The following is a 13,583-nucleotide window of genomic DNA, read 5'->3' as shown; positions in this document are numbered from 1 at the left end:
CTCGGGGGTCGCGCGCGCCTGCCCCCGCGGGCCGCGGTGGGGACCGTGCGGGGCCGCCGGGCCTCGAGTCCACCCACGGCCGCGTGCACGCGGGGGCCCAGCGCGCCTGGCGGACCGCGCCCCGGGGCCCAGCGCCCGCCGCCTGCCCTCGGCCTGCACGGCCTGCACGCGCGCTGGGACCTGGCGCCGCCCCAAACCCAGCCGGGGGCGAGGGCGCTGGCCCTGGTTGGCGTGGAGACCTGCAGGCGCGGGACCGTGTCGCCGGGTAGGCAGCCCCGTCCCCCGTCCTGGTCTCCACACGTAACCTGCAGGGGCCCGTGGGTGCAGGGCCGGGCTGGGGACCTGCAGGCGGCGGTGGACACGGAGCACACGGAGCACAGGCAGGGAGGTCAGTCCGCGCCTTTCTCCTCCTCTACACCTCTTCTCCTCGTCCCCCGGCAGGACCCTGGACACCAGGTCCAGCCCTGGTTGCAGTCAGGGGGATGGGAGCCCAGGGAGGAGGGAGCCCACCACCGGTCCGGGCATAGTTAAAGTTGTTGCAAAGGGCACCCCCACCCCCACCCCCACTCGGTGATTCCACCCCTTTTTGTACATGAGCAGAGATCAAGATCACTCAGTGACCAAGTCCAGCTGTGAACATGAACGGGGGACTCAGGGTCATTGCTCCTCACCCCCAGCCAGGCAACACCCTGTGCCCCCTGCTCACCACCCCCACGAGGTCCTGGTCAGAGACTCCATTTTCAATGAGGCTCTGAGAAGCTACCACAGGAACTTGCCTGTCACAGGGCTGTGACATGGCCTTGCTGTGGGTTTGATCCCAGGTCAATAGACCCAAAAGCTGTGCTTGCACAGGTGCTTGAGGAGGCAGTCTCTGAGCCCAGCCTTGGATATGAGGCTGTCTTGGATGGGCCATGTGAGGAAAGCCGTGCAGCAAAGGGGAGGGGGGAGGAAGCCCTAGGGAGGCTGGAGTGGGGTGAGGGGTGCCCGCTGGGGAGGGCATCTGCACCAGATCACACAGGGCTCTGGAGGTTGGACAAGGAGTTGGGGGTCACTGCAGGTTGGAGGGCGTCGGGGACACAATCCCGGCAGTCTTATCACAGCCACTCCTCCTGGACCTGTAGGGAGCTTGGTGGGCATGTTATTTGGCCCCACTCGAGCATGGATCCCCAAAACCAAATAGGAAAGAGCAGGCTGCCTGTTTACTCCTGCGAGATGGGGGCTGTGGCGGTCATCTGCCTCCTCCCAGGGTGGGGCAGGCTGCCTGGAGGCAGGAGGCAGTTGGCCACAAGGGACAGGAAGCTTTAGTGTCAGGAGCCTCCAGGGTGGACATTTTGTATTTGCGATTTTGTCTTTCTTAAGTGTGTTTGCAATTTAGAAAACCTCAAAGCCCCCAAAACTGAGGGACCCTGTCAACAATGCTGCCTGTGGCTGAGATCTGATCCCTTCAGGCAGGGGTGGAGGGCTGCTGGGCCTGTCTCTGGGCCCTCCCACCTCCCTCTGCTGGGTCATGATCTGTCCTCCTCCACCCCTCCCGACCCTCACCAGGCTCTTCTCCCCTGTGGACAGCTCTGTCTCTAAGCCCTCTGCTTTGTTTTAGAAAGTAACTTGGACCCGGGTTTGGTTCCAAGAGCTGGGTCTCGTCACTCCCTCGACTTTTGCCCTGCGACGGTGACCAGGGCCAGCCATGTTCCTGGGGGTCTGGGCCAAGGCTGAGAAGGGGAATCAGCTGGGTGCAGGAGAGGCAGGGGCTGGGAGGGAGGCAGGGGCTCCCCTCTCCCCTGCAATCCTGCTGCCGCCTGGGCCTCAGGGCTGCCTCCCCGGAGGCCTTCTCTGGTCACCGTGCCAAGGTGCCTCTTCCTGCCTCAATGTGGAAGCTCCTTGAAGGCAAGTCCCGCTTTTTCAACACGACATGCGTCATGGGGCAGGTCCTGATGCCCAGTCTCCCCAGTGGGACACAGGCTGTGGGCCCACCCTGATCCCTCATCCAGGAAGCACCCTGGCACCTCTGCCTGACTTGTCTTCTCCAGCCCATCCGTCTCCTCTGCTCACGCTCTGGCAATCTGTCCTTGCTCACTGGCCAGATGTCAGGCTACAGGAGGAGTGGGCTTTGGGCTGACCCCCAGCTTTGCCAGGGGGTGGTCAAGTAGGTGGGTGCCTGTTCCTCTTTATGTGGCCAGAGAGTACCCCTCTGCGCCCTCTGTGGCCAAGGTGCCACTGCCCGCAAAGGAGGGAACACTGGGCCACCCAACCCTGGACCCACGCCCCGACCCATCTCTGTCCCGCCAGGCAGATACAACCACAGGGTGGGGAGGACAGAGTGGGGGGCTCTGGAGTCCCTCTGGGACTACTGTGCTGGTGAGGCTGCCCTCCCAGGCCCTCTAGTCCCAGGCCTGTACCTCAGCCTCGGAGCCCCACGCCCACCGATGGCCTCACAGGGCTGAGAGCCAGCAGACACGTGCCTTATGGGCTCAGGGACTGAGTGGCTGCATGGTGGCCAGCCGGTGGGCCTGGCTTCCCTTGATTGTCGGGAGTATGGCCTGTCCGTAAGCACGTGATCACTTCACCCTGCTCCCAGGAGGACAGGAGTGAAATTCTGTTTGTTGCAGCAGTCAGCTTAACTCCAGATTTTCTGGAAAACTGAGCACCACCAACCCCCTCTGCAAATTGACCGTATTTAAAATCCAGGCTGCCTGGATCCCCAGGGGCTGGCCGCACAGACACTCGGATATGCAGGTGAAAATCCCCTGCTTGGGGCTTAGCACACGCCAGCTTTTCTTTCTTTCTTAAGATTTATTTATTTAAGAGAGAGCGTGCAAATGTGCACACACACGTGTGAGTGGGGGAGGAGCAGAGGGAGAGAGAGAAGCTCAACCAGACTCGCCCACTGAGCAAGGAGCTGGATGGGGCAGTGAGGATGAGGGCTCTATCCCAAGACCCTGAGATCATGACCTGAGCTGAAACCAAGAGTCAGCCGCTCAACCAACGGAGCCATTCAGGCACCTCCCACACCACCTTTGTTAAAAGCTGCCCAAACCCTCTTACAAAGGAGGTGGCTGGTGCCAGCGAGTGTGGCCTACCATGGGGTACAGGCTAGACCTGGCAACCAGAGGGAGCCAGGCCTGTTCTGCAGCAAAGGCTCACACCCAGGCTGAGCGAGGGATTGGCTCTGTGTGGCTGGGGGACATCACAGTCCCCAGGACCCCCGGCAGCCAGAGAAGAGGGATCTGGGATGCCTTTCACAGCAGCGGCTTAGAAGTGCAACTTTAAGGGCAAGAGGCAACAGAAGGGAGGCACAGGTGGGGTCTCAGGCACGGTGTAGGGCTGACTCCAGGGCCTGCCCCAAAGGCACATCTGCTGGGTGAGGCTGCCAGGCCCTGGACTTCTTCACCCACCTTCCATCTTCCTGATTCTAGGGCTGTGTGGTCTTTGCCTTCTCCTCATGGGGAGGCAGCCCTCTACAGTGCACGAAGGCCTTTCTGCATCCATTTTCCAGGTGAGTTCTGCTAACACACTGAGTTAGGCAAGACTGGACTGGTCTCACATGAGGCTCGAGAAGGGAGGCACTGATGCAAGGTGGCTGCTGGGGCGAGCTGGGTGCTGTGCTGGGGTGAGCTGGCTGCGGGGCTCGGCCCCATTCATGGAGCCCTGGCTCTGCTGTCAGCTCCTCAGCCAGCTGGTGGCCTTGTCCAGTGTAGAAAAGCGGATCAACTTCAGGCTAGGTGGCTGGGGCTTCCTGTCATCCCAGAGGTACTCAGGGGACAGCACTTTGGAGGGCTTGTGCGAGATGAAGCGACGGTTCAGGTGACTCTCCTCCTGCCAGGCTGCCATGATGCCATTGGCCTTGTCTGCCAGGATGGCCATGTGGCAGCCTGTGGTAAACTCATACACCTTGGCCACCCGCCCCCCAAAGACTGCCCCACCATAATAGAAGTCCCCCTCGTTGTCTGCCACAAAGGCTGTGGAAATATGCCTGCGCTCGTAGGGGAACTGCTGGCGGGGTACAGCATAGTAGCCTGGGTGAATTGCAGCCACTAGGTCCCCCAAGGTCTCGGGGCCCCATGGGTTCCGGAACACCATGTCCACATCGACACAGAAGAGGTAATCCACCTCACGGTGTGCCCTCTGGGCAATATGCCGGCTGATGGTCTCCATCCGGCGTGTGGAAATCTCCTCCCAGCGGGAGTGCCTCTGGATGGGGATGATGCTGAGGAGGCGGCCGGGGCCCAGCGGGACCTGAGGAATGGCTGCAGGGTCATTAGTGAAGATATAGTAGTACACCTGGTAACCCTGCATGAAGAACTGCTCAGCCGACTCCAGGAAGTGCTGGACGAAGCGGGTATACCTGGTAGGAATGAGGAGCTCATCATCTGCTTTAGCCCCACGGGTCACTGCCCAGGGTCCCCACTCTGTGTGGGCACGGGGCCTGGGATCGACAGGCTGGGGTCCACCTTCCTAGCTTCTCACCTTGAAATGCAACTCAGGTCTGAAACCCCGGGGTTCTCTGGTCTCACATCCTCACAGTCACAGTACCACCCTCTATGACCATCACAGGAAGGATACTTAACGGATTCTTAAATTCACAAACTGAGCTAACTTTTAGTGAGCACTTACTAGGTGCCAGGTGGTAAGGGATTCTTAGCTCCTTCGAGACTCATAAACTCTGTAACGGCAGGCATCATACATAATCCCCATTTTAAAGTTTATTTATTTATTTTTTAGTAATCTCTATACTCGCCATAGGGCTTGAACTCACAACCCCAAGATCAAGAGTCACCCAATCCACTGACTGAGCCAGCCAGGCACCCTCCATAATCCCCATCTTAAAGGCAGAGACACAGGCTCAGAGAGAGGAAGGTGAGCACGTGATGGGTAAGTGGATACATCAAAGCAAGGTGAGTGGTGCTGGGGGCCTGGGGCTGCAGGTCCCAGGTGGAGGAGAGTATAGGCCGCCCCTGCCCAGGTGAAAGGTGAGGGGACCAGGGGTATCACCTGAAGCAGGTGGGCCTTCTGCCGCCTGGCCAGCACCCAAGGTACTGAGGCCCCATCGTAGTTTCTCCCTCAGGAGTCCCAGAAAGAGACCCGAGGGCGGCTGCGAGGTGGTGGCTTCTAAAGACAAGGCCAGGTGGGGTGGGGGAGAGGAGAGGAAGATGGGAGGCATCCAGAGAGAAGGCAGGTCCAGAGTGGGGGGAGGGGGAGAGGGCCCTGAGGGCGGGGCTTGACCTGCCTGTGGCCTGACCATGGGCCCCCAGTTATGTGACATGGTCTTGAGCATTTCCAGCCCTTCATACCTGCCTGGATTGTTCATGGGAAGCAGAGAGGGGCTAGGCGGCCAAGGGGGTGTTGTCCCAAAGGTTCCTGCTGCTCCCTCACCTGGGCCACCTCCCTCCTTCCATGCCAGGGCCAGACCTCCTCCTTCAGGCAGCCCTCCTGTCCTTACTCTCTACTCCCTACCTTCCCACATGCGCAGCCTCTGGTTCAGGGCAGGGTTCTGGGTCCAGGTCCTCTCTCTTCCCCGACTGTAAGCTCCTAGGGCTCTATGACAAGCACCCACCCAGCCCACTACTCACTTCCCCACGGCAAACACCGTGAGCCCGATGGTCAGGTTCAGCGGCTGGTAGATGTGCTGCAGAAGCTCAGGGTTGAAGGTTCCCTCGGAGACAATGGGCGCCAACCAGGGTGTGAGCGTCAGCAGCTCAGTAGGCCTGACAGCAGGGGAGGCCATGGGGACTGAGGCCCTTCCCTTGGGAAAGCCTCAGCCTCATCCTGGCCCTGCCTCCCATGCTGTGTGACCCTGGGCAGCTTCATCCCTGTCTCTAGGCCTCCATATCCTCATGTGGGAAGTGGGGATGATCATAGCTCCTTCCCGGCTTGGTTGAGAGGAGGAAGAGTTAATGCACGTCAAGTGTCAAAGGGAGCCTGGCACTCCATGCCTGCTAAGTGCCTAACAGGTGAGGGGTGGCCCTATTAGCTGGGAAAGTGGAGTGAGCACCTACTATGCAGGTGTACCTTTTTTTTTTTTTTTTTAAGTAGGCTCCATGCCCAGTGTGGAGCCCAATGTGGCACTTGAACTCACAACCCTGAGATTAAGAGTCGGACACTCAAATGAACTGGGTGCCCAGAGCTGTGCCTTTTGCAAACCCCATCTCATCTAGTCCTCCATTCAACCTGCTATGGGGTGGGTATGATTATCCACTTGTACAGAAAAATCTCAGAGCAGCTGGGTAACCTGCTCAAGGTCACGTAGCTAGTGACAGACTACCTGGACCCCAAGGCCACCTGACACCGCCACCACCCCAGCTTCTAAATTAGAGCTCTGCCTCCCTCTTCATGTCCCCACACCCTTCCTCCCGCCAGATCTCTCCATTCTGCACCTAGGCCCTACCCAACACCTACCTCTGCTCCAGGAGCTTGGGCTGAGGGTGCGGTGACCTGCAACATGAAGGGCCAGTGGTGAGGGGGGGGCAGCCCCCAGAGTCACAAAGGGGGAAATGGTGGTCTGCTTACCGTGTCACAGGCTGGAATGGCTTCTCCCCCTTATACTGCAGTTTCATGTTGCTGGTGGCAGAGGAGAGAGAGAGAGAGAGAGAGAGAGCTGTTAGTGCCAGGGCTGGGGACTAAGATGCTCAGAGCAGGAAGGACAGAGTGGAGGGTACACAAACACTCCCATGGGGCAGGAACCCATCCAGGTTCCAGGCCCACTCCCTGAAAGCTTCCCCACTGCTTTGCCCACTCCACGAGGGTTGTACTCCCCCAAAAGCACTCTGTCCGGGTCACTGAGGGGCAGGGCAGTGAGCTGGACCTTGTGCCGTCTGTCCCCAAGACTGACGTTTTCTCAGACACGTCACTCTGTAGGGGCCTGGCAGTGGGTAGAAGTTTCAAGAGGCTGCAAAGACCTGGCAAGCCCTGTTCTGCCTGCCACCTTCCTGCTTGGGGACCTTGGGTGAGTCCCCTGAGCCCACGGTGATGGTCACTTGTAGCACTGAGCACACAAACACCCATCAAGGCGTAGCTTCGATGGTATTTTGTGGGTGTGATTACCATCTACCCCAGCTGCCCTTAGGTAAAGATAATCCTGCATGGCCTGGGTGGGCCCTCTGGAATCAGGTGGGAAGGCCTGAAGAACAGAGCTAAGGTTTCCGTGGAGAAACTGTGTCAGCACCTGCCCGAGCTCCAGCCTGCCCTTGCTGGTGCCTGCCCCCCTCCTCCATTCTGGGTCTGCAGTGGAAACCCTGACTGAGCCCCCACCCTTCCTCATCTGCATAAAATGGGTAAACTTCTTTCACCCTCAGAGCTGCCCTGAGAGTCAAGGTATGTGCCTGTGCCCAGCACAGAGCAAACACTTGTCCAGTCCAGGCATCTTGTTCCCTTCTTAGCAGGCAGCCCCTGTGGCCAGCCTCCACTAGCGTCAACCTGGGTGGAGCTGTGAGAAGGAGGGTCCTCAGGAAGCAGGTTGCAGAGCCTCTGGCTCGGTCACAAACTGGTTGGAAGGACCTGGGGCCAGACCTGTGACTCCCTCCAATAAAGTCCTTCCCCAGAAGGTGGAAGTGAGGCCCAGAGAAGGCAAAGGCCTTCCCGCTCGAGGCTACCCATGCAGTTGGAGCAGCTGCAGAAGAGGCCTGGGGCTGGCTGTGAGGCCAGACCACCTGAGGACATGGTACCTGCCATTCACTGAGGGACTTTCAGTATGGCATCTTTGATGTTACCTTTGGCCTTCTTAAGTTTTCCTACCAATTTTTAGTCCCTGTTTCTCTGTATCTCTCTTTTGGTGGCAAAATGTACAAAACAAAGATTTACAATTTTAACCATTTTTAAAGAAAGATTTATTTATTCATTTTAGAGGGAGAGAAAGAGAGAACATGCGCACATGAGTAAGGGGAGAGGGACACAGTGAGAAAAATCTCAAGCAGACTCCCTGCTGAACATGGGGCCTGATGCAGGGCTCGATCTCACGACCCTGAGATCATGAACTGAGCTGAAGCCAGGCGCCAGACGATCAACCGACACAGCTACCCAGGTGCCTGCATTTTAACCACTTTTAAGTGCACAGTTCAGAGGCATGAAGCACATTCACACTGTCATGCAACCATCCCCACCATCCCTCTCCAGAACTTTCTCATCTTCCCAAACTGAACCTCTGTCCCCATGAAACACTGACTCCCCTCAGCCCCAGTAACCATTATTCTACTTCAGTTTCTATGAATTTGATTATTCTAGTGATTTCATATAAGCGGAATCCTGTAACACTTGTTTGTCCTGTGATTAAACTCTTGAATCAACAATTTTTATCTATTTAAGATTCAAAAAAATTATTTAGCTGACAGAGGGAGAGAGAACAAGCAGTGGGAGCAACAGAGGGAGAGGGAAAAGCAGGCTCCCCACTGAGCCGGGAGCCCCATGTGGGGCTTGATCCCAGGACCCCATGATCATGACCTGAACCGAAGGCAGGTGCTTCACTGACTGAGCCACCCAGGCGGCCGTTGAATCAACAATTTTTTAAAAAATGAGTCCATCAAATTGGCCGTCTGCCCTAGTTTCCACACAAACAAGCACGTCAGGTTCCCGCTCAGGAAGTGAGGGCACTCTGCAAAGGCAGCAGGTGAGGAGGAAGAGCCCTACCACAGCCCTGGCAATTGGCCTCCGCCTCCCCCCAAGCCCAGCCACACTCTAGCCTCATTAAACAGCTTGTCAATCATAAGAATACTGAAGCCACAGATGAGCTGGAGCCAAAAACAAACACCAAACAGACAACCCCCCCCCCCAAAAAAAATACCCAAAACAAACCCGACTTCACACTCATAGGTAGGGAAACTAAAAGTAAAGAAATCTAGATGAAAAGATGGGAAGATGCGATGACCATTTAACACACACACAAATTCTCCAACTTCAATCTGTTAGAAAAAGAGCTGAGTAGAACCAGAAGATAGACAAGCTGGAGAAAGAAAAAAAAAGTAGCAAATACTTTTGGCCAAAGGTGGTGCTAAACAACCCAAAACAGGCCTGGGAGAGAAGGCCGTGGAGCAGGTGCATCAGGGAAGAGGAAATTTAGTTCTTGGGAAGGATGTGGGAGAAATGAGGGCCTCAGTAGGAATTAAAGAAATGAAATCAAACCCCAAGGGATAGCATTTCCCCATCTCTCCAATCAGCAAGGTGGTTTGGTTTTTGCTTTTCCCAACACCCAGTACTGCTTCCAGGACTGGCCTGGGAGTGGCATCTGTGTGAACAAGAGAGTTGTGAGCATGTGGAAAGCAATCTATCAAGATGGATCAAGAATCTCTCCATATCATCTGGCCCAGGGTGGGAACTATTAAATGAAAGGATTTTTAACATGGAAAAAGCTTTATATCTCAAGCTGCTCATTACAAACTCATTTAGAAAACTGGGGGAAAAAAACCTGGGGAAATTGGAGGAGGCGCCTGGGTGGTTCAGTTGGTTAAGCATCTGACTTCCCAGCATAGTCATGATCTTGGGGTCCTGGGATGGAGTCTCATGTCAGGCTCCCTGCTCAGCGGGGAGTCTGCTTCTCCCTTTCAGCCCCTCTCCCTTGCTCATGCTCTCTCTCTCAAATAAATAAGTAAAACTTAAAAAAAAAAAAATCCTGGGGAATTGGAAACAACCGAAATGCTCCCTGGTCATTGGTGGGGAAAAGGTAGGCATTCAAGAATTATGACACAGCTCCTGGGGTGATAAAAGGATGGTGACCACAAAAGAGTATGAACACACGCTGATGAATATAGCCAGTTTTGGGAACACAGGATAAAAATCTCAAAAATATATGATCGTAACTACTTTCAATAGCAAGCAGCCTTTTTGGTTTTAGAACCAGGTAAGATGCACAGTCTGTTCAGTTACAAAGTACAGCAACCAGGGAGTCGACCATGAACTTTGGAAGCAAAGTATAACTCAGACTGGACACAAGATGTGTTTCTTTTGTCTTTTCTGCTTTCCAGCTTCCAAATTGACTATACTCTCTGTGTGTGTGTGTGTGTTTTTAAAAGATTTTATTTATTTATTCATCACACACACACACACAGAGAGAGAGAGAGAGAGACTGAGACAGGCCGAGGGAGAAGCAGGCTCCCAGCAAGTAGCCCGATGTGGGACTCGACCCTGGATCCTGGGATCACACCCTGTGCCAAAGGCAGATGCTCAATGCCTGAGCCACCCAGGCATCCCATATACTCTGTGTTTTTAACAGTGAAACATGCCTTGTGGTTAATTAGCAGTCCATGATCTAGATTTTATTTTTATTTTTATTTTTTTTTAAGTTTTTTTTTTTTTAAGATTTTCTTTATTTATTCATGATAGTCACACAGAGAGAGAGAGAGAGGCAGAGACAGGCAGAGGGAGAAACAGGATCCATGCACCGGGAGCCCGACGTGGGATTTGATCCCGGGTCTCCAGGATCGCGCCCCGGGCCAAAGGCAGGCGCCAAACCGCTGCGCCACCCAGGGATCCCTAGATTTTATTTTTAAAACATTTTATTTATTCATGAGAGACACACAGAGAGAGGCAGAGACACAGGCAGAGGGGGAAGCAGGCTCCCTGCAGGTAGCCTGATGTGGGACTCCATCCCAGAACCCTCCGGGATCACGACCTGAACTAAAGGCAGATACTCAACTGCTAAGCCACCCCAGGAGTCGCTATGATCCAGATTTTAAACTTGACTTTAGCTACCATGAAGATACCCCCTTGAGACTGACCCAGCCCACTTTTTCATTCTTAACTATCAAAAAGTCAGGTTCGGGGCAGCCCCGGTGGCGCAGCAGTTTAGTGCCACAGCAGTTTAGTGCCGCCTGCATCCCGGGGTGTGATCCTGGAGACCCGGGATCGAGTCCCACATCAGGCTTCCTGCATGGAGCCTGTTTCTCCCTCTGCCTGTGTCTCTGCCTCTCTCGCTCTCTCTGAATGAATAAATAAATAAATCTTAAAAAAAAAAAAAAAGTCAGGTTCATTATGTGGCGGAAGACTGGCTACATGTTAATCTGCTCCTCAAATACACATTGCACACAACATTTAGCAACAAAGTCAAGTCCTAAGAGCACTGTGTCCCAAGTACCTCCTAAGTGGCACGTGCTACAGCAGACTGTTTACAGGTGTTGTCATACTCTATGTTCCAGGTGGCCTGGGTTGGGGGGAGAACTATCCCATTTTACAGATGAAGCCAGTGAGGCTCAGAGCCCTGAAGCACCTCAAGCTCAAAACCTGGTGCCGGGGGGCAGGGAGGGAGGGTTTGCCAGGACGCTGGAGGACTGACATGGGCATTTTACTCCACATTTGTGGCAGCCCATAAATGACCCAATGCTTATCAAAATAACCTGTGGAGGGACCTGAAAACTCTCCTAGTGCTCCCACTGCAAGCAGCCCAAAGGGCCCAAATTCTCCCTGCCCCATACTTACAAGATCTCTGGGCAGGGGAGATAATAGGGGACATAGGAGAAGGGCAGCCAGGTCTCCATATACATCCTGGAGAGGAAAAACACTTGCTGATTGTCACGAGGCTGAAAACCCACTTGGTGCACGTTAATGGGCTCAAAGGCCCCCAGTGGGGTGCATTTGGGGATCCCCCACCACTCTGGGTCTGGCTGACCTCAGAGGTCAAAGCCCTCTGGGTCTTCTGCAGTGTGGCCACTATTCACCCAGTCATTCATTCCCGGGACAGGAATGTTCTTGGTGCCAGGCCCTACACATGGGGGAGTAGGGTGTGGTGGTGGGAGGACTGCACAGAAGGAACAGGTGGGGTGAATTTTGGTGTGTGAACCAAATTTCCCAACACTTCATTAATGGGGCTAGAAGGATGGTCCAGGCAGAGGAATGAGCAAGTGCACAGGCCAGGAGGCCAGTACAAAGCAAAATCCAGAAACCAGAACTAGTTTGGTCTTTCTGGGGCTGGGTTTGGGGGACAGGTGTGCCAAGGGAGGAGGGTGGGACCTAGGAATCTGTAAAGGGGCCAAGGCTTGGGGGTTGAGATGCCAAGAAAGGGAGGAGTCTGGGGTGAAGGGAGGCCCCCACAGGGGCATGCTCACCACAGGGACCAGAGGGCAATGCCGGACAGCAGGCTGAATCCGAGGCCCAGGGCCAGTCTGCGGCAGCGCATTGCTGGGTGAAGCCTGGGAACCCCGGCACCTGGGGAGCCTGACGGGCTTGGTGAGTCGGCCCCCCTCTCCCAGGGCTGTCAGGCTCTGAGCCGGGGGCTCCGGGGTGGAGGAACACCTGCAAAGGAATGCTCCCCATCCTTGCTGCCCTGCCCTCCCCTGGGGAGCCCCAGCGAGACACCTCCAGTAGGTGGACATGGGGACAGGCTCAGCGCTCAGCCAAGCCTGCGGCTGCGCCTGGGGGGGCCGCCCGCCCCGCTAGTCCGGGCTCTCAGGTCTCCCTCCCCGGCCCCGCCCGCCCTCGGCGGGGAGCAGAGCGTGGCCGGGCCAGCAGGCCAGGCCAGCCTGGGGACTCGGGCAGCGGCGCAGGGCGGGGCTTGGGGAAGGATTCCTGGGGCGAAGAGGGGACACCGGAAATGGGGCCCGAGTGGGCCCCGCGGGGACCGGCCGGCCGGGGCGGGGGCTGCGCCGGGAGGGGCGGCCGTGATGCCCCCGCGGCGGGCTGCGGGTGGGGCCTCGGGGGCAGGGGACCCTTGCTCCGGGGCGCCGGGCCTGGGCTCTCGGGGGACGGCGGGGACGCGCTCCAGCGCTCACTCCTCGGTAACCTTGGGCAAGTCACTGTCCTCCCCGCCCAGCTCCCGCGCCCCTCGGCCAGGGGGCGCCGCACCCGCTCCCGGCCGGGACCCGCGGGCGACTTCCGCCCGCCGCCGCGGGCCGGGGCTCAGGGCGCTTGCGGGCGCCGCAGCGCGGGGCGGGGGAGCGCGACTCACCCCTGCGGCCCGACGGGCTTCAGGACGGAGGGAGGGGCGCACCTCCACACGCAGGCCAGGGGCTCCGCTCGCCCGCGCCGCGCGATCCCCGGTGGCCACGCCGCGCCCTCAGCCGCGCCCCGGGCTGACCCGACGGTGGGGCGGGCCGCGGGGTTGGGGGCGGGGGCGTCTGCGGGCGGGGGCGGGGCCGGCGGGGCGGGGCCGACAGGGAGGCGCCCGCCCCGCCCCGCCCCCCCGCCCCTCCCCCCCCCCCCCCCCCCCCCCCCCCCGGCTCCACGCGCCCCGCCCCGGTCCAGGGTCCAGGATGGGCCCTGGGCTCCTCCCTCTGCCGGGGTCCTGCCGCCTCTCCAGCCGGGGGCCGAGGCCCGCAGGGCGAGGAGCCCATCCGGGAGCCCAGGGTGAGCGTGAGGGCTGGAGAAATCAGAAAAACTTTCGTGTTTTTAGAAGAACGGAACACTCACAGGAAGGAACCCCCAGCTGTACGTTTCGCTTCCTTGGCGGTTTCGGCTTTCCCCTTGCTCCCGGCCTCAGGGCTGGCGGCTGGCCTAGGGCACAGCCATGCGGTTTGGTTTTGGAATCTCCCTGAGTCCGCCCTGTCCCCGCCCCAAGGGAACTGCCATACTTTCCTCCTAGGGCTTGTTGGGTACCATTTAGCACCGACCCTCGGCCCCCGGGCGGGGGCGGCCCCCTGACAGCTCACTGAGGGCCCGGGGCCTGGGGG

The 13,583-nt window shown here is 57.5% G+C and overlaps 1 protein-coding gene across 3 annotated transcripts; it reads right to left on the bottom strand.

The window, feature by feature from the left end:
• Positions 1–2,770: 2,770 nt before the first annotated feature.
• On the bottom strand, positions 2,771–13,012 carry GBGT1 (globoside alpha-1,3-N-acetylgalactosaminyltransferase 1 (FORS blood group)). 3 transcript variants are annotated; one of them, XM_072748250.1, is made up of 7 exons: positions 12,863–13,012; positions 12,024–12,210; positions 11,398–11,463; positions 6,505–6,555; positions 6,394–6,429; positions 5,568–5,702; positions 2,771–4,342 (listed from the first exon to the last, which is right to left on the bottom strand). In XM_072748250.1, exons 2-7 carry the CDS (start codon positions 12,092–12,094, stop codon positions 3,658–3,660), a joined length of 1,044 nt encoding a protein of 347 aa, XP_072604351.1. In that variant the 5' UTR covers positions 12,095–12,210; positions 12,863–13,012; the 3' UTR covers positions 2,771–3,657. The 3 variants fall into 3 exon arrangements, with proteins under 3 accessions (XP_072604351.1, XP_072604352.1, XP_072604354.1); XM_072748251.1 differs by having other exon boundaries at positions 12,905–13,004; XM_072748253.1 differs by lacking the exons at positions 11,398–11,463; positions 12,024–12,210 and having other exon boundaries at positions 12,863–12,988.
• Between the last annotated feature and the right edge of the window lie 571 nt (positions 13,013–13,583).

The sequence above is a fragment of the Vulpes vulpes genome, chromosome 2, assembly GCF_048418805.1.
Source record: "Vulpes vulpes isolate BD-2025 chromosome 2, VulVul3, whole genome shotgun sequence".
In the NCBI taxonomy this organism is placed as follows: domain Eukaryota; kingdom Metazoa; phylum Chordata; class Mammalia; order Carnivora; family Canidae; genus Vulpes; species Vulpes vulpes.
Note: the sequence above shows the minus strand (reverse complement) of the source record. Positions and strands in the feature narration are given on the sequence as shown.

What these genes read in the sequence shown, in the direction of transcription:
- GBGT1 (XM_072748250.1), bottom strand. Translation starts at nt 12,094, where the DNA reads ATGCGCTGCCGCAGACTGGCCCTGGGCCTCGGATTCAGCCTGCTGTCC. An exon ending in CTCCCCTGCCCAGAGATCTT is followed by an intron (nt 6,556 to 11,397) that starts GTAAGTATGGGG and finishes CTCTGCCACCAG; the next exon opens with CAACATGAAACTGCAGTATA. An exon ending in CCATTCCAGCCTGTGACACG is followed by an intron (nt 6,430 to 6,504) that starts GTAAGCAGACCA and finishes TTCATGTTGCAG; the next exon opens with GTCACCGCACCCTCAGCCCA.